General features: G+C 42.3%; 1 protein-coding gene across 1 annotated transcript in view; it reads right to left on the bottom strand.

Moving 5' to 3' along the window:
* The window catches only part of LOC136859064 (uncharacterized), a 792,234-nt gene that overhangs the window by 1,285 nt on the left and 770,154 nt on the right, over nucleotides 1–20,795 (bottom strand). The window contains exons 42-43 of the mRNA XM_068225768.1: nucleotides 19,841–19,990; nucleotides 9,181–9,259 (exon numbers count right to left, since the gene is read on the bottom strand). Of these exons, the coding sequence (XP_068081869.1) occupies nucleotides 9,181–9,259; nucleotides 19,841–19,990 (229 nt within the window). The remainder of the gene's footprint in view (nucleotides 1–9,180; nucleotides 9,260–19,840; nucleotides 19,991–20,795) is intronic.

Genomic DNA, 20,795 nt, shown 5'->3' with positions numbered 1-20,795 from the left:
TTCGTACCTATTAAGTTGAGACAATTAAAAACTGAGTTTTATCACTGTCAACGTATCCATGCTCGAGTCCACAACAGTAATTAGTTAACCAGACTTTACCATCCGAAACGCAAACATTTCTCCTGGACAGGTCAACGGCCGTAGCCGTGTTGAAACACCGGATCCTGTGAGATCTCCGAAGTTAAGCAACATTGGGCGTGGTCAAGAAGTGGATGGCTTGCCACGCGCTGTTGGTGGGGGAATAAGGGAATGGAGGAGCCGAAAGGAACTGGCAAACCTACCGTACGTAAACTCCGGCTCAGGCACACCTCTGTGGAGGTTCGGACCTGCCTTCGGGCAGAATACACCCTTACCTTATCTCCTGGACAGGGTTATGAACTTTTCTGAGTATTTTTCTCTTTCTTTCCTAACCTATTCCAAATCACCCGGTGTCGGCACTAACGCGGTTCCAACTCCTTGTAGGCGAGTGTATTCACAGTTTTGTGTTTCTGTGATGGTAGGAAGTGTGATTTTTTTTAGGTATATGGATATGTGTAAGACGATCACATACAGTCCCTGAACCAGAGGAATTAACTATCCTCGTACCGACCAGGAATTGAACTGTTAGTCCTCAGAACTGAAGTCCAGTACACTGCCCATTCAGCCAACGAGCCGGAAAACTTGCTTGAGTACGTTAACAATAACTGTTTGTGTTTCTGCCATTGGTTTTTAACAGAGTGATTCAGAGAGGTCTCATGGCGATCATGGAATAGGACAATTTAATACAGAGCAAAGAAAATGATTACTGGGATACATTCTAGACAGAGCTATGAGTGGGAGGGAGCGGCAGTGGTGTCATTATGGTAAACGTGTAAAAATGGGGAACGATGGGAAACCATCTTCAGACGTGCAGGTTAATAGCTACACAGCCCGAACCGCGCACTCAGCTCACTTTGGGGTTTGTGGTTTAGTAATGTTTATTTGTATACACTGACTGACAGAGCAAATGCAACACCAAGAAGGAGTGGTCAGAACTTTATGCCAATTGCAGGGTAGACTGACGTCACTGAGGTATGCTCATGATGTGAAATGCGCCGCTCTGCTGCGCACGTAGCGAACGATAAATGGGACACGGCGTTGGCGAATGGCCCACTTCGTACCGTGATTTCTCAGCCGACAGTCATTGTAGAACGTGTTGTCATGTGCCACAGGACACGTGTATAGCTAAGAATGCCAGGCCGCCGTCAACGGAGGCATTTCCAGCAGACAGACGACTTTACGAGGGGTATGGCGATCGGGCTGAGAAGGGCAGGTTGATCGCTTCGTCAAATCGCAGCCGATACCCATAGGGATGTGTCCACGGTGCAGCGCCTGTGGCGAAGATGGTTGGCGCAGGGACATGTGGCACGTGCGAGGGGTCCAGGCGAGCCCGAGTGACGTCAGCACGCGAGGATCGGCGCATCCGCCGCCAAGCGGTGGCAGCCCCGCACGCCACGTTAACCGCCATTCTTCAGCATGTGCAAGACACCCTGGCTGTTCCAATATTGACCAGAACAATTTCCCGTCGATTGGTTGAAGGAGGCCTGCACTCCCGGCGTCCACTCAGAAGACTACCATTGACTCCACAGCATAGACGTGCACGCCTGGCATGGTGCCGGGCTAGAGCGACTTGGATGAGGGAATGGCGGAACGTCGTGTTCTCCGATGAGTCACGCTTCTGTTCTGTCAGTGATAGTCACCGCAGACGAGTGTGGCGTCGGCGTGGAGAAAGGTCAAATCCGGCAGTAACTGTGGAGCGCCCTACCGCTAGACAACGCGGCATCATGGTTTGGGGCGCTATTGCGTATGATTCCACGTCACCTCTAGTGCGTATTCAAGGCACGTTAAATGCCCACCGCTACGTGCAGCATGTGCTGCGGCCGGTGGCACTCCCGTACCTTCAGGGGCTGCCCAATGCTCTGTTTCAGCAGGATAATGCCCGCCCACACACTGCTCGCATCTCCCAACAGGCTCTACGAGGTGTACAGATGCTTCCATGGCCAGCGTACTCTCCGGATCTCTCACCAATCGAACACGTGTGGGATCTCATTGGACGCCGTTTGCAAACTCTGCCCCAGCCTCGTACGGACGACCAACTGTGGAAAATGGTTGACAGAGAATGGAGAACCATCCCTCAGGACACCATCCGCACTCTTATTGACTCTGTACCTCGACGTGTTTCTGCGTGCATCACCGCTCGCGGTGGTCCTACATCCTACTGAGTCGATGCCGTGCGCATTGTGTAACCTGCATATCGGTTTGAAATAAACATCAATTATTCTTCCGTGCCGTCTCTGTTTTTTCCCCAACTTTCATCCCTTTCGAACCACTCCTCCTTGGTGTTGCATTTGCTCTGTCAGTCAGTGTATTTCCTTAAGTACAATAGAACATTGATTTCTTCAAATTTTATCAAGAAATGGTTTATTGCATGCCTTTCTATTCGATAAACCTACGTTCTGAAGTGATCGCAGTTGGCATTTCTGAAGATAAACACCAAGTATTGTGGACAAATATTGTGGACAAATATTTTGTACTTCTGAATTAAAAAAAGGAATATTTAATAAACTGCCTGAACTTACAGGTGACCGCAAGTATTTAGAATGCTACAGCAAGCTTATACATGAATAACGTACGGCCATTATGTATTAAGATGAAATATTAAACTCAAAGCGAGATATTTCCGATTTGCAGCACTAGAATACCTTAACAGAAGTATGCATGTAGATAATATCTGAAGATCTTCATTGATACCTTCAGTACTCTAAGGCCAATGGCGTTAATGATATCTATGTTGATTCTTAAGACTGTTACAGAAGTTGACAAAGAAAGACGTAATCGTGGAAATGGCTCCAGCCAACCACAAACCCCACAACTTTCAGGCTCTTAGGGTGGCTTTTATCAAGGTATTAGAGGATACACGGACAGTAGATATTATTTGTTCTCTGTCGAATACTAATGGCTGTGACACATCAGTTTCGAATATGACACTTGGGTCGATTACATACCCGCTTTTTGTTTCGTCGTCGAAGGCGATTATTTCTCTTCGACGAGTGCTGCCCGTAGTTGAGATCTCGTGAACTTCTTCATGGACGACCATGCCAGAATCTTTCTAGTTACTGTACAGGGGGCGGGGGGCGAATGCTGCTGTGTTTGACATTAATTAGAGTTTCATTGTGAGCGTTGTGTCCTATTACGTGGGGGAGGGTTTCAATCTCGTTGTGATTGTGTTGACAACGGTTACTGACATACGACCTACCTTGAATAACGTGTACGTTGCTTACCATATTAAGGCCACAGCGCCATTCGCTGCTAGTGAGTCCTTGGTGGCTTCGAGCCCACTTGTTGGCTTGTGTATATTTCTTAAGAAGAATAACATATTGTCCTTCCTGAGGGAAAGAGCACTTTTTTGTCATTTTCTGTATCTCTCCGAGCACTGCGTAAATCTCTAACGTCTAGGAAGTTTATATTCTTTGGAAAATATTTTCGTTGTGTTATACTTTCAATTCCTGGAGGTAATGCTTATTTTCCTCATGAAGTCGTCTTGTTTTATTACCGTAAGCGTTGTTGGCCGTCTGTACACATTTAAATGAATTTGATGTATTAGTTGTTTGAAGGCTTCCCTTGTACAGGAGCACTGAAACATTGAATTAAGTATGAATATAGAGAATTGCATCACGTGTATTGGATGATAAGCAAAGTATTTTTTTCAGTGTACATTTGCCCATTTTATCTGGAATGTTCGTGGTATTGTTTCGGTTGGTATCGTTTTATAAGGGGTATATAATAGCTGGAAAAATTGAGGCATTTTGTATGCAACACTTCTGGTTCGGTTGAACAAGTGGAGAGGGCACGAGTGATTCTAGTTGGTTTTTGAGGCCGCCGAGATTGTTCTGAGGAATGAAGGCATTTCACGTGCGGAAATGTGTTTTTCATTAAAGTCGCGGTCCACCTCTAGGTCACTACTGGTAAGCATTCCTTGAATCATGTTAATTTCCATGCATTTTTAGTGCTGAAGAGTGACGACAATTTCTTCGAAGTGAGTTTTTCGGCTGATCTTTTGTCCTTCGCGATGACGAGAGTGTCATGGGCGATGCCTAGGACCGATAGGCGCCTTTAACCGGGTACAAGCTCATAAGCAAATTTAGACGCTATCTTTCATAGAAAAGCTCGTTGAGGATGAAGTCTGTCGCAATAATATACAGGATGAGTGATAAGTACTGTAAAAATGTAGGAATCAAAATGTCGTACATATTTCAAAGTTACGAATATAAGGGATATTAACCACTGCGGTAACATTCATATAATTTATGCTCATTGCCACATTAGCTCTTGCTGAGCGTCTTACATAGCATGAATTCGATGCCAATCTAGGAATTATCCTCTAATTAATGTCATTGTTGTCATTGTTTCCACTAACTACAAGACTTTCAAGCAACAAAAATCGCTACATTTTTCAGTTACACTACTCTAGTCGTGTGATGTTTCGCTGAATCGTCCATAAGGTATACTCTGGTAATTGTATAAGAGTTCGGGGTACAATGCTCTAAGATTGTACAAAACCAATTTAAGACAAACAGACCATGAAAAATTTCGTGTGTTTAGAAGTAAGATTTCACTTTTTCTACACTGCTGTGCGTAACAAAGATAATTTGACGCATCAATAAAATCAAACGTGCGGCATTCCAAAATTTCACACCAGGCCATTTTACGAAAAACAAGGAAAAAGTCGTACAAACAATGTTGCAGGAATTTAAAGTCCTCTCCACAGCCTTAAGCAGTGTTATTAGGTAACTCTTTTTTTTTGCTAGGGGCTTTACGTCGCACCGACACTGATAGGTCTTATGGCGACGATGGGATGGGAAAGGCCTAGGAGTTGGAAGGAAGCGGCCGTGGCCTTAATTAAGGTACAGCCCCAGCATTTGCCTGGTGTGAAAATGGGAAACCACGGAAAACCATTTTCAGGGCTGCCGATAGTGGGATTCGAACCTACTATCTCCCGGATGCAAGCTCATAGCCGCGCGCCTCTACGCGCACGGCCAACTCGCCCGGTAGGTAACTCTTTATAGGGAAGGAAACTGTCTTAATTTTCCATCTTAGTCTGTCTGAATATCCATCTACAATCAAACTTCGTTACAACGAATTTCTGGGGACAATTAAATAAACTTTCATTTAACCGAAATTTTGTTAAATTGGCCAGTGAATTATCTAATAAATGGTATATACTTACGTAATTAATAAACGGAACGTTATGCTTAGGGAGTGAATATGGAAAACCACAATGAAGTTCAAAGTATGATATTCAGACGAAAGCAATCAATTAATATTTTAAATTGTATTTAAGTGGAAGCAAAACACTTCTGTTTTACTCACACTGGGTTGACGTATCCAGATTTTGAAGTAGCTTTCCAGTAAAGACAGGTCTTTGTTCAGAAAATCTTCAGTCGTCTCCATTACCTGATCTTATACGGCTAGAGCCAAGTCGTCGACATAGCAGAATTTTCTGGATGAAGTATCAGGAAGGTCAGAGAGTTACAAGTTGAACAATAATGGTGAGAGTACTGGTACTTGAGGCAATCCGTTGTTTATATTCCTCTCCTTGCTTTTCCTGCTTCCAGAGATTACTTGGAACTTCCGATCACTTAACATGTTATTAATCAGTTGACCCACCGTTCTGCATGGTATGATACGAATAAATGTGTAGATAAGGCCTTCCCTCCATTCAGTGTCAAAGGTAGCAGTAATTTCAACAAATGCTACAGATGTTTTCAGCTTCATTTGATATCCTGCCTCTATGAAGGATGTAAGAGAAAATACTTGGTCGCAGCAGCTACGCCTTGGTCTGAAGCTTGCCTGTTCACCTGGAATGTGCTCTAGGATTGCGCTACATATTCTGTTATCAACCTTTCAAGAAGTTTGTAGCAGCAATTAAGAAGGGCGATGGATTCATAGATTTGTACCTTATTACTGGGCTTGTCGGGATTCAGAATAGAAATTATCTTCGCCTTCCTGAACTCCAGTGGAAGTTGACTCATCAGCAGGATCTCAGTGAAGAACTCTGCCAACCATTTCTTATCTCATTCTCACAAATGAATCAGGAACTCTGGATGGATGCCATCAAAACCAGGTGACTTAAAAGGTTTGAGGTCCTTCAGTCCCATGTCAATGTCTAAAACTGTGAAGGGACGTGCATATTCATATGAGGGAGATGGCGTCTTTTTCAGATCAGGAAACTGTCTTCTAATATGTTTGGTATGTTTCTTGTCGGGAGGCGCTCTTGATGTGGTAATGATGCTGGGAGAAATTTAGTCAGGCGTTACACCGGAAGATTTTCTGCATGCTGATCCACTTCCTCCCAATCTCCTCAGAAGGCTCCATGCTTCCCTGCTTGAGTGGGTAAAGTCCATACTTTCAAATGTATCTGTCCATTTATGCCTTCGAGGTAAGTCTAAGCTGGTCAAAAGTTCTGTAACTATCTCTTGGTCACAACTTTGCTTGAAGTGTTGGTACAGCGTTTCACTTTCATCGCTCCATCCTGGTATATATTCTTTTCGATATCCTCTTGGCATACACATTTTAGCTGTTGCTGTTACTGCACCGATGAATAGATAGTAGTTCTTATGTGATGGAGGGATTCAGCGAATGCACTTATCCAGTTCCCTTGAAAACTTCGCCCAGTCAGCTTTCTGGAAGTTCCATCGAGCATGTGAAGTCGATCAGTCGATCATATGACAGGGACTATCATATTGTATTATTGCAGGTCTTTGCTGGCTGTGGGGAAAGGCATCTGTCACTTTTCTTGTGGCCTTGATTGGGAAGCCTCTTTCATTGCAGGTAATCAAACAAAAGTCAGGATTTGAATCCTTGCTCCAACCAGTTGATCGAACACTAGATGAAGATTGTTCACTTCAGCTCATTCTGCAAGCATGCTTCCATTTTCATCATTGTCCGAGTACTTCCAAAATTAATGGTGACTGTTGAAGTTCCCAACATAAATTGCAGGATGTTCTGCAGTTTGAAAGGCAAAATCGGGCAATGGTGACTTGGGTGGCCAATAAACATTAGTGATAATGATATTATGCCCTTGTATGACAACCCTATGTATATCTTCCTTCACAATAACAGAAATTAGTGGAGCTTCCTCGTTTAAGTTGCTCCGAACATACGTAGCAATTCCATATACCTCGTAATAAGTTGCACCGAGAGCAGTACATCCAGGAATTCGACCTCAGCTTCGGAATGTTTCTTCGCTGGAAATATAAGTTTCCTGAATGGCGACAATGTCGATGTTATTTTCCAGCAGGAATTTCAACAGATAGTCACAATTTGCCTTGGTAATGCTTTCGATATTCAGTTGTAGGAGTCTGATAGATGGACCAATGTTCCTCGTTAATGAGTTCTGAGAAGAACTGTTTCTATTATTTTGTCCATATGTCATTGCCGGGAGATGCTGTGGATAGTCTGGCTGCCTGTTTCCCTGTTGCTCAGTTATCACCATCCATGAGGCACGTGTAAGGCAATTAGAGGTTAAACCTACGGACGTGCGAACTCTACCTTAGCGTCATCTTGGACCGTACATTATCCTTCAAACAACACCTCCTGAACTTAGCACAAAAGTTGAAGTATCTAAACAATATCCTCCATAAATTGTGTGGAATTACCTAGGGATATTCAGCATTCACATTGCCATTAAACAGGTTCATCAGAATTTTCACACATTATTTAATGTTACTATTAATAAAAGTGTTCTTGGCTTTACGTTTTTGGGAGACGCCAAGGGGCCGGAATTTAGTTCCACATGAGTTATTTTAAGTGCCAGTAATTCTACCGACATGAGGCTCGCGTAATTGAGCACCTTAAGATAGCACCGGACTGAGCCAGGATTGAACCTGCCAAGTAAGTGTCAGAAGACCAGAGCCTCAACCGCCTGAACAACACTTCCCGGCTATATTATTATTAGTATTGTTTTTATTCAGCGTTATAATGTGATATTTTGAAAATTCTACAAGGGACATATTCGTTCTTTTTTACAATAGCTTTTACGTCGCACCAACACAGATAGGTCTTATGGCGGCGATGAGATAGGAAAGGCCTAGAAATTGGAAGGAAGTGGCCGTGGCCTTTATTAAGGTACAGCCCCAGCATTTGCCTGGTGTGAAAACGGGAAACCACAGAAAACCATCTTAAGGGCTGCCGACAGTGGGGTTCGAACCCACTATCTCCCGGATGCAAGCTCACAGCTCCGCGCCACTAACCATACGCCCAGCTGGCCCGGTGTGCATAGTTTCTTGTTTCTTTTCTCTGAACTCTGAATATAGAAAACACTTCGTGTTGTCTGTATTTGTTTTCCTACCGGCACTAATGATAATAACGGCGTATGGCCTGCGGAGAGGCCTGGTGCAGGTCAATTTATAGCAGACAACCTCTAGGCGACCTACATATCTGTAAGGATGGGACCCCACCCAAGATGGTTTCTAATGATGAAGAGGCAAACCACCCAGCCCCCGAGCCAGACGAATTAACCAGTTAAAGAAATTACTTACCCGGCCGGCAATCGAATTCGGAACCCCTAAGCCAGGACGCTAAACATTTAGCCATGGAGACCGGAACTAATGGGCCACCTGGTATTACATTACATTGCACTATTCGCCTACGACAGGGTACTGTAGGGGTCGCATACCGCGTGGGTAACATCGAAAACTTTCCCAAATATCTGACGTTTGGAGAGACTCCAGTCTAGTATTTTTCACCTGTTCACTTCAATCTTATCTAAGGTCTCTCCTCAATTCTCGTTGAATTTTGAAACGGGAAAGTAGTTTGGTTTCATTGTTAGTGGAGGGGATAAGAAAACTTAAATACACAAAATCGTTACATTTTTTCATATGCATATGAAGGGGAAATTTTCATCCTCGTTATACGTAGTTTGTTGTTACACTGATGTTCGTACTGTTGAAATAATTTATCGGGAAGCCTTTTGGTGGACAAGCAGAGGAATACAATTTTTATCGCTAAAGTGAAATAATCGTTAAAGGGGCGTCCATTAAAACTACAGTTGACAATCTATCAAGTTTTATATCCAAAGTTCAAGCCATGGACTCGCATTCTGTGGCAATTTGATCAACTCACTTTGCTCTACCCATGAGCATCATACAATTTCATACCTACCATATCCACCTGTTCCTTGGTTTTCAGTCTAGAGGCGACACGAACAAGTATGGAAGAAATCGTCTGGTATTCTCCGAACCTGAAAACAAGGGTATTTATGTTAACATTTAGTTGGTAGACAACTGAGACATCGTAGTGAACAGCGCTGTGTGTGTGTGTGGTTCATTATCTGTGAGGACATGGTATTTGATTCATGAAAACAATTCGGGGTAGACTGGGAAGGGTCTGATCATGGCCTGTATGCTAACAATCATACCAAAAGTACGAAACGAGAAATTAAGAAAGCATGAATACTCGCTGTCAGTGAGATGTGAAGCCAATTATCTTCTTATTACTCCTCCCGAAGCCAAGCCATTTCAAACTTCATACTAAATAAAAAAAAAAAACTTCATTTGTTTGCTTGCAATTATTACGTATCATTCCTTCGCAGTTAATTTCTCAATTCTCGTGCATTGAATTTTTTTGTTTCGTGGAGATTATTTCATGTACATGTACTGTAATTTCCAGTCTTCATGTATGTTTTACTATTGTGACCAGGCATTGTCCGCGAGATATGTTGGTTGGCTGTAATAAATACGTTATTGCTAATACTACAGCGCTACTTCTACTATTATTCTGGCATAGCTGAGGTTCAAACCTCGGACGCTTTGACTTGTAATTTGAAGGTCAACAGCTAATGTATGGTGTTGAATCTGGCAGATATTTAGTTTTGTTTGAGGGGGTAATGGTAGTCTGAATTCATCAAATAGAGCATGTATTGCTTTTGTCAAAAATAAATTGCCTGAATATTCCTGAAGAAGATTGTCATTAGTAAACATGTATTTCATAGTGACACACACTTTTTTACGTTGTTGAAAGTGTAAATAGTAGAAATCTAAGTGTTTTCAGTGCTAATAACTTTGCAAATATAATTGGCAATATTATAATTAATTTAGATCTATTGTCTAGTTTCATTAGCGAGAATAAAACAAAGTCACCTGCATACAGGCCATGAAGGTCACTGGAGGGGTGAAAGGTAAATCCTACCACTATCCGTAACCTCGGCACTTGGTGGGGTAGAGTGGGTAGATGTAGGCCTACTCGCAGCCTCCTTTGCTCCTAGGAATTAATCTGGTGCTTATTTATAGTGTACTCTGAGTAAACCTCAGGGCAATGTGCGCCTCCGAAAGTGGAGATCCCGTTTTATAAAATTTCTACTTCCTACCGGGAAATCGAACCCAGGTCCTTGCGGGCGAACTGAGCACGCCTTTACCGCCTCGGGCAGGCAGCCCCTCATTAGCGAGAAACTTCCTCTTTTTCCACTGCTTTTTCCACACCTTATGGGGTCGCGGGTGCGAACTGTGTCGCACATGTGGATTTGCCCTGTTTTACGGCCGGATGCCCTTCCTGACGCCAACCATATATGGAGGGATGTAATCACTATTGCGAGTTCCTGCGGTGGTTGGTAGTGTAGTAAGTTGTCTGAATATGGTAAGGAAAGTTTTAGGACAAACACAAACACCCAGTCCCCAAGCCAGAAGAATAAATCAAACGCGATTAAAATCCCCGACCCGGCCGGGAATCGAACCCTGGACCCTCTAAACCGAAGGCCTCAACGCTAACTATTTAGCCAATGAGTCGGACCCCTCATTAGCGACAATACTCTATGTAATTTGTACAGTATATACAACAAATGCCGTAGAAGGTAACAATGATTTTTAAAAATGACTTTCTTGCAACGACATTCTGTATATACGGTAATGTTTTTTCTCAGAATTTGCTGGTACTAGATAGCTAAGATTTTGTGCGCTTTTTTATACAGCTGTATTGTTAGTATCACGCCGAACATGATCAACAGATGATAAAATGATTTGTTTTTCATTTTAAAAGCATACATTTGGGTAGTGCTTACTTTGCGTTTGTCTTTCCTGCTGGCGGGGTCCGCTACTTACTTTAGCGTCATTAATGTGCGATATATACCTGGGTATGTGTGTATGTTCCAATATAGCTCTGAAACGCATGGAGCAATATTAACGAAACTCGGTACACATTTGAATTACTTCCTTCTTTCTTAATCTGTTTATCGTCCAGGGTTGTCTTTTTTCTCGGACTTAGCGCGGGATCCCACCTCTACCGCCTCAAGGGGAGTGTCCTGGAGCTTCAGACATCGGTTCGGGGGATACAACTGGGGAGAATAACCAGTACCTCGCCCAGGCGGCCTCACCTGCTATACTGACAGGGGCCTTGGTGGGCGATGGGAAGATTGGAAGGGATAGACAAGGGAGAGGGATGGAAGCGGCCGTGGCCTTAAGTTAGTTACCATCCCGGCATTCGCCTGGAGGAGAAGTGGAAAACCACGGAAAACCACTTCCAGGATGACTGAGATGGGAATCGAACCCAGCTCTACTCAGTTGACCTCCCAAGGCTGAGTGGACCCCGTTCCATCCCTCGTACCACTTTTCATATTTCGCGGCAGAGCCGAGAATCGAACCCGGGCCTCCGGGGGTGGCCAGCTAATCACACTAACCACTACACCACAGAGGCGGACCATTTGAATTACTACCTGGAAAAAAGTAATGTGAGGGTAAAACACCCCTAGCACCCCTAGGGTGGGGGCGATGAGGGTTGAATTGTAACAATAATCGTAAATGACCACTGTTAGTGCCAATTCCATAGTTTCCAGCCTCGTTGAGGTGAACAGTGACACACCAGATGCCGCTAAAGTTCATGTAGATCCCCCATAGGCATGGGGGATAGAAAGGGACTGAAAAAGAAGATATTTATTATGACCAAGATTGTGGATGTCTGTATTGTATGTTCCATAATAACTCTCACCCAAATTTTCTGTACATGTGACTTCCTATCTGGAAGACGATATTGTAGAGATGGGGCCGGGGAAGGGGTGACATGAAAAAATCCAAAACGACCAATATTAGTGTCGAATCCATAGTTCTCGGGATCGGTGAGATGAAACGTGAGACTATGGATACCTTAGAGTCCATGTCCATCCCCCGTCGGAAGAGGGGGTGAGGAGGAGTGAAAATGAAAAATGTCGAAAATGGCCGAGGTTGTGTATGTATATCTGTATGTTCCTGCATAACTCTCAACAGAACTTTGTACACAAGCGACATATTATTTGGAAAAAATACTGTGGGAGTAAGACACCCCTAATATCCCTTGGAGTGGGGGTGGCGGTAACATGAAAAAGTAGTCGAAAATATTCAGTATTAGTGTCGAATAGTATTTGGAGTCGCTGAAATGAATGGTGTCACTGTGGATGCTTTTTAAGTCCATGTCCAGCTCCATGGCATGTGAGGTTGGTGGGGGCGGGGGCGAGTGAGAAGGGGTGAAAAGGAAAATGTCCAAAATGAGTGATATTAGTGCTGAATCTAGAGTGTTTGGGGTCGCTAGGAGGATTGGTGACAGTCCGGCTGCCCCAAAGACAAAGTTTAACGCGAAACAAAGTAATCTAAAACTCAAAATTAAACACATTAACTACAAAATAGTTAGTAAAATACCAAAGTCGCAATAGAAATTCTACAGAAGTTCATTTCACACATAGTGAACAGGTAATACAGTTCCTGAAAATAAACATTAAGAAATGTACCCGAGCTTCACCGGGTACTACAGCTAAAAGTGAACCCCATAAATATAACTTTCATTTTGCTCAATAAAGTAGACATTCTTCCCTTTCTCCCGCTTTATATGCCTCGATTTACTTCCTTCGGAGTAGGCAGAAGATTGGCAATTTTACATTGGGCTAGAGCTGAATTATATGAAATTGTTCTAATATTTATTTGAAACAGAAATTATGTCGAATTAGCCATTTTATGGAGTCAAAAAATGAATTAATTACCGGTATCACATGACGGAATAATAAAAGAAGGCTACGTTGAATATAATTTCATTAACATAATATCTCTGAATACCATAGATCAAGGTTGAGTAAAGTCTTACGGGAGCCCAACTCCAATAATATTTTTATTTCGGTTGATTAAATCACATTTGGTCTTAACCGCCATATGACCTTCAATATTAGGTGTTTGGGAAGATATATAGATTCAGAATTATGTATGTTAGAATTATATGGTCATATTCTACGTATTTCGATTTAAAAATAACACAATTAACACAACTTCTTGGCAACTTGGTAATGTTATTCAGTTGCATAGGTCAACTCCCTTGATATATATTGTACCCCCTTCCCCTCTGTCTTCACTTGGCCTATCTCAGCGAAGACGCTGCGTGGTACGCTCGGAAATGAAATCATGGATCGAAAGGTCTATCTAAAATTGATTTAAAATCATAGGACAGGTTCTATAATACATATTTGTAAACGAGAACTCGAAGAAATAAATAGGTGGAATGGTTTGTCACCAATAAAGCATGATGTAAGAATAGTAATCTTTCCAAATAAAATAAATTAATTTACAGAAATATATTACAATATAATATTTGCCGTCAATGATTCAAATATAAATACGGGTCTCGAACCCAAATTACAATCATTGTGTGGAATACGGTAGTGTTATTGAGTTTTGACGGAGGTTCAAGAAAATTAAACTGCGCACGGCACGTGGCCTCAGACTGAATCGTCTCTTAATGTGAAATTATGTGAGAGATTTGCACATTTCGGCCTGATTAAATTAATCGAACTAGTCGGTAAACAACTACAATCCTGAAGATGGTTTTCCGTGGTTTCCCATTTTCACACCAGGCAAATGCTGGGGCTGTACCTTAATTAAGGCCACGGCCGCTTCCTTCCAACTCCTAGGCCTTTCCCATCCCATCGTCGCCATAAGACCTATCTGTGTCGGTGCGACGTAAAGCCCCTAGCAAAAAAAAAAAACAAAACACAACTACAATTGCTTGGGACAGGCATATACCTACCAGAAGACACTGACTTTACAGTCACGGGATCCGCCCCGGAATATATTGGAGAGAGATAATTCCTCACAACCTCAAAATCAGCTCGTGCTGTAATCGCCTTAAACATCGACGCACACAATAACAACAGATAAATACAAACATTGGACAAACACGCTCAAGGTAAAAATAAACACAACCTGAAAAAGAAAACAAATATATACACGTGATATCATCGTCTGTGTTAAGGTCTCAAACCCATGCCCTCTATGGCTCTGGACGTCAACTGTCGTGCATACAACAGCGGAATGTTGCTAGTTAAAATTAGCAACTCATGGTCAGCTGTGGAGCGAACGTCAATAACAAATACTTTACACGCGAACAAACTAACGTTCTTTGGGTTGGATAACGGGTTTTGTGTGTACACCAGGTTCATTCACCGAAGTCTATACCTGCATAAATACGTCATTGGGTCAACAGCCCATTTCTCCTCACTGCTTTCAGAAACAGGACTCGCCTTTCAAAACACACGGTCAGGCCAGAGTCTCTCTGACAGAAACATGAGTCTTCTTACGACTCACCAAATTGTGTCCCAATATTCCGAATCTAGGCCACTCATCAGCCCGTACACAAACACATATTTTTCATCTCATATGAGGATAGCATACACACTTTACGGCTCCTTACGACATCATATCTAGAATATCCAGCTTCGCACCCACGCTCTCACACGGCCTATTCTCACATCTAAGCCTCCTCAGGCTATTTTCACAAATATCTCACTGCGGTATCACACACACATTTCGGCACTTCACACGATCCTCGGCAAGTCCTGCAAACTGGATTGTGCAATATGACATACCTATTCACTGCCTTGTATATATTTGCATACAATCCCGCGACCTAGGTTAGATACAATCGACTATATCTGCTACTTAGATATCAGTCCGACCATGAGTAACGCCTATTAGGGGTATGATACCCATCACAACAAGTCCGTATGGCAGTTAACTTACTCGTACCGAACTAAATTGAAGAAATAGATCTAGTTACTTTATTTATTCACTCACCGTAAATGCTTGGGCGAGCTAGTCTACACCCTAAATGCAAATTTCGAATAATTTTGTTAGAGGTACTTTGTCTAGAGGTTTGATACGAGCGACACGCACTATACACCGGTTTGTAAGCGACTAGCTTCAAGCTCATTCGGAAGCCTTCCTTTTATAGTATTCAAGTTTCCGTTTGGCTCGGTACATCCCCGCGTTCACGGTAGATGGTCGTTGGGTACCGGTCGCGTCTCTCCAACGGCTGTTTGAATTCAACCAAGTAAAACCTTTAACATGCCTACTTGTCACCGGTAGGGTGAAAATAGTGCACCATAATTTCAATCAATATTTTCCATTGAATTGAATGGTATACGTTCCGTCGATAAATGTTTAGTTGGTAATATAAATGGGTGTGAGGTATTGTTTTGTGGAACCATGCCCTTAAATTTTTTGAACTGTGTATTAATGACGTATAGTGAATACTACCCTCTCGACACAGAGTGAAGGCTAAACGTCTTGTTCGTTCCTCGTAGTGAGCGAGAACAGAGAAGTAGGAGGGGTACTTGTTATTAGTATTAATAGCGTCAGGCCTCGGAACACCATGTGGCCAGCATTCGTGGAATAAGCATACATTTATGGTACATACAAGAGAGGTATTTACTGTAGCTTTTGTTACAACATGCTTCCTTAAAAATCGTAAACATTTAGCTCTTTTTGTCTTAATATAATATAGAAAATTTACCATTATAACGAACATTTAAAATGATCGCACATGTGTGTACGTATTTAAATATAGTCCTAATATGGCAAAGTTATTAACATTACTTAGGGACTAGCCGGTAATGTCGTTATAACTCTTGTCACTTAATACAGACCATACTAAATTATCTCACGTTCCATGTTCACTAAAATTAAAATATACCTGAATTTAAGTTATGACCTTCGTGATATGATGCGTAATATCGTTACATATTACTGCTGATGACAACTGTTAATATTTTAAAGAACACTAAACATTTCAAGTTCTCATCATAATTAGAGAAAAACGCATTTATCCTCTCATCCTGCCCTAAATACACTTCTTCATGTTTTTATAGTGTTGAAATCAACATTTTAGAGGATAGTAAATATGTATGTAGCGCACGCAATCTTGCAACAGCACTGAATAACAGAACGAGTCCGCTTCTGATAACTCTTCTAGATTAAGTGAGGTTATAAAGTGTTACTTCCCCATTTCGGTGTTCAGAATACTTGCAAGACCCCACTTTGAGACCACCAGTCTAGTTACATAGTATTCATAGTTGAGATTATCTTCTCCGTCTCTCTAAGAAAGAGCTTAACTTGGGCATAAAATGCAATGTGTATACATTTGTGAATGATTTGGCGTTGCTAACCACGATAAAAATCGTGGTTCTTTGCTATATATAATTAACTTCAAATGTGAGACGTTGCTACTGTGATGAAGTATGTAGATCGTTGTGAAAGATGCATCCATATCGGATGGATATTCGTCGAGAGGCCTGGTTCCTGAACAGCAGGCTTTATATGACTTATCAGGATTGTGGTATGAAACGGTGTAGCGATATTATCGTATATTGATAATACAGCACAGCTAAAGTAAACGACGAACAATATCTGTATCCTCTTACGTGAAGTATAAAACTGTAGTGATGGTATAATTCAATGTATAATATTCTGAAGAATCTCCAAAATAAAATGGTCCCAATACGGATTTCCAATTGATGACAGGCCAAAATTAGGTGATCAGTAGAAGGGTGAAAAACTGAGATGGAACGTAGATTATCACAAGTATTTTATTGTGACTGATTCGAGAATCTCGAAAGGTAAATGGATAAGCTGAATTTCGATATATTGATCGCCATCATTATCTACAGCCCCTACAGATTGTGAGTGAAATGATGATTCGAATAGCAGGATATAATGGTAGGTGACAACAGAAATATTAAATGAATTCAATTGGGAAAAATTGGATTAAAAGCTCAACAAGCAGTATGCTATTATGAGAATTATTCGTATATGCTGCACCTGTAAGCATTAAATCGTAGTCCTCCACACATTTACAGAATGGTATACCAGTTAGTTCAGAGGACGATAAAAGAAATATGAAACCAAGCGAGTTGGCCATGCGGTTAGTGGCGCGCAGCTGGGAGTTTGCTTATGGCAGATAGAGTGTTAAAACACCACTGTTGGCAGTCTTGAAAATTGTTTTCTGTTGTTCCCCATTTTCACACCAGACAAATGCTGGGGCTTAAAAGCTACAACCGCTTCCTTCCCTTTCCTAGCTCTTTCCTGTCCCATCGTCGCCATAAGATCTATCTGTGTCGGTACGACGTAAAGCTAATTGTAATATAAGGAAGAGAAGAAGTACTATAAAATATACTCCACAATTCTGTATCTTTGAAAAGGAATGTTAACGGAGTATGTAGTAATTGGTGAAAGGAGTTTGGTTATAGAAAGTCCTTATTTCAGGAAACATTAAATATTCTGGCGGGAAATGAAATCCCAGCACCAAGAAGGAATTGTGCCAGATAAACGAAATTCGGGAGACGTGTTTGCACATCTGAAAGATGAATCCTATTCAAATCTGTGCGCTAGATGACGAAGAGTGATGTTCGTATCACCACTATGACCTTGCAAAACAAGTTTGCTTTAAATACGCGCTGTACCCTTCGTAAGCCGGTCGGTAGATGCAGAGTGGGATTCGTCCCTTAAGAGGCCACGGCTTGTCCAACAGCTCTGTACTCTGACCGGCTAACCGAGCAGACGAAAGGTGTCCACGGCTGTACTGTGGCTCTACGCCTCTGCATTCGGGAGACGGGCCTGGGACACAGTGCTGGCCTTCACACCTGGCCCCACCCGTCGGCTGTCATGAGAATGGTTTTCCGTGGTTTTCCATTCTCCTGCACTAAGGCGAATGCCGGGACAGTTCGTAATATAGGCCACGTCCGTCCACCCCCTCACCTTCTGCGCATATCTCCTTCACCGTAACAAATCTCCCGACCTGGGAGACGGCGTCACCGTCTAAGAGGCCCGCCTCCCCCTTCAGGGGAGGAATGAAAACGTTTAGTAGTAATAGCAGTAGTTCGTAAGCCTTAGTCATCGTCCGTTGTTGACGGCAGCTTAATGAGTTTGAACAAGGCCGTCGATTAGGGCTACGACAAGGCAGATGTTCTTTCCACGATATCCCAGAAAGTCTTGGCAGGTATGTGTCCACAGTGCATGTGTGTTGGCAACAATAGCCACGGGAAGGCACTGTCTCAAGAGGACTGAGGTCGGGCTGAATGGGGTCTACTACAGAGCAGAAAGACCACCATATTCGCAGCATGGCTCTGCTGGATCGTACTGCATCTACAGCAACGATTAGAGTTTCACTTGGCACCAGAATGATACAGCGAACTGTAACAAATTGATTACTTGAGGGACAGCTCCGAGCCAGACGTTCTGCAGCGTTCATGCCATTAACTCCAAGTCACTGCCATCTGTGACTTCAGTGGTATCGAACTAAAACTCACTGAAGTGCAGAGTGGAGATCTGTTATTATGTTCTCAGATGAAAGATGGTTCTGTCTTGGTGCCAGTGATGGTCGTAGGTAAGGAGGAGTCCAGGTGAGCGTTTGGAACCAAGCTGTCTGCTGCGTCAACACATTGGATCTACACCAGGAGTTAAGACTGGGGGGGGGGGGGGGGAGGGGAATTTCCTTTGACAGCAGGAGCACTCTCATCCTTATCGTAAGAACCTTGGCAACGAATTTGTACGTCAGACTGGTGATTAAAATGGTTGTGCTGCCATTCATTCGCAGTATTCAAGGGAGGTGGGTGTTTTCCAACAAGATAACGCTGGTCCTCATATCGCCGCTGTCACGCAACGTTCTCTACACATTGTCAACCAGTTGCCTTGGCCTGCAAGATGGCCAGAACTTCCACACACCGAGCACGTATGAAATATTATGCGACGACAAATCCTGCGTCATCCAATGTCAGCATTAACCGTTGCTGATTTGACCGAAAAAGTGCAATAGGCGTGGACCTCCATACCACAAAATGACGTGGATGGAATCTGTACGACACAATGCATACATGCTTGCATTCAAAATCGAGGTGACTACAGCGGTTGTTATTGTATCATTATGACACATGTCTTCTCATCCATACTTGAACCAAAAACTTCAATCAAATAAATATGTTACCTAGACTGTTGCTTAGCCTAAATTTCATTCCTCTAAGTGAATGACTTGTTGTTGTTGGGGTATCATTTTCCGCCAGTATAGAAGTGACTGTTTCAAGAAGAATTTCGTCACGCATTAACTGAAGATTTGCCATTGTTTCGGGTTGCAGATGAAAAATATAACATTATCGTTTTCGGCTATGAATTACGATAAATAACTTCGTGCCGGGCTGATTAGCTCAGACTTGGTTCAGACGGCAGAGCGCGTTGGCTTTCTACGCCCACCTGGATAGGTTCGAACCTTGCTCAGTGGTGCTGAAATGCGTCAGCCTTAGTCGGTAGGTTTACTGGCATATTAAAATCTCCTGCATGAGAAACTTCCGGCTCTTCGGTGTTTTCGAATACCATAAAAGTAGTTAGTGGGAAGTAAAATAAATGACAGTATTATTCATTTCGTTTGATTCGAATCTTACGATAGACGCGCAGAGAGCAAATACTCACTTTCTGTTTGTCAGCAGTTTAATGTCGCAGTAACACAGAAGATTATGGATGTCACAAGGATGGTAAATCGCTAAAATACTCACTCATTTCCTAGTTGATGGAAATGCGCTTTAATGAACTTGAGAGTAGTATCACAGGAGACTAAGTCTCGTCCATTACAGGCTGCCGAGAACACGTTCATACGATCTTCAGGTTTGAGACCGGAGTCCTCGGTCACGCTCAAGGTCAACAACCTGAAACAGTAAAATAGAATACAGATTTAGAAGCAACTATTGAGGGGATATATAATCTCACTTTAAAGAAGTAAAGATAAAAGGAAAGAAAACGAACGGTAGGCAATATCCTTAGGATAACTTTTAATGATGAATCCAGAGTGAGTAATTGTAACCCTTACACTAATAGAACATTCTCTCCCTCTCGGTGTAATAGGTCTTAGTGCACGTATTTCTCGTTGATGCCGATAAGTGACCTTCTCGACTGTGAGGATTAGACACCATTTAGGATGAAATCTAACGTTGAAGATAGCTCTCTCTCTCTCTCTCACACACACACACAGTCACCAAGCCAGGGCAATTTACCAATGAAAATTGAAATCCCAAATTTGGCCAGGAATTGGGCATGGGAATTTTTGAACTAAACGACAACATTTTAAACTTTTGGCAAAGGAGCTAGACCTCAATGCAGTGGTATTGATGTAGTCCTTGGCACTTTTAAGGGCCGTTTTCTCCAAATGAGTTTAAACTAGGTTTATTTTAAACTGGTTTATGTCTGAGTTGAAACTAACATCCATTTTCCCTACATTGGTTTAAACTTTGTATCAAGTTTAAACTCAGTTTATAGGTTTGTACGTTTATAGTGCTGTTTATATTAAACCAACGTTCTTGAAATTATATTAAAGTATCTGTGATTTTTATAGTAGAAGGGTTAGTTTTGACTAACAGTACTGCAGTACTTACTTAAATAGAGAACATACTAAAATTATAATGTAGTATTAGCATTAGAGTCCGCCTCTGTGGTGTAGTGGTTATCATGATTTAG

Source organism: Anabrus simplex, chromosome 1, assembly GCF_040414725.1.
Source record: "Anabrus simplex isolate iqAnaSimp1 chromosome 1, ASM4041472v1, whole genome shotgun sequence".
In the NCBI taxonomy this organism is placed as follows: Eukaryota; Metazoa; Arthropoda; class Insecta; order Orthoptera; family Tettigoniidae; genus Anabrus; species Anabrus simplex.
This window is presented reverse-complemented; position numbering and strand designations above follow the sequence as displayed.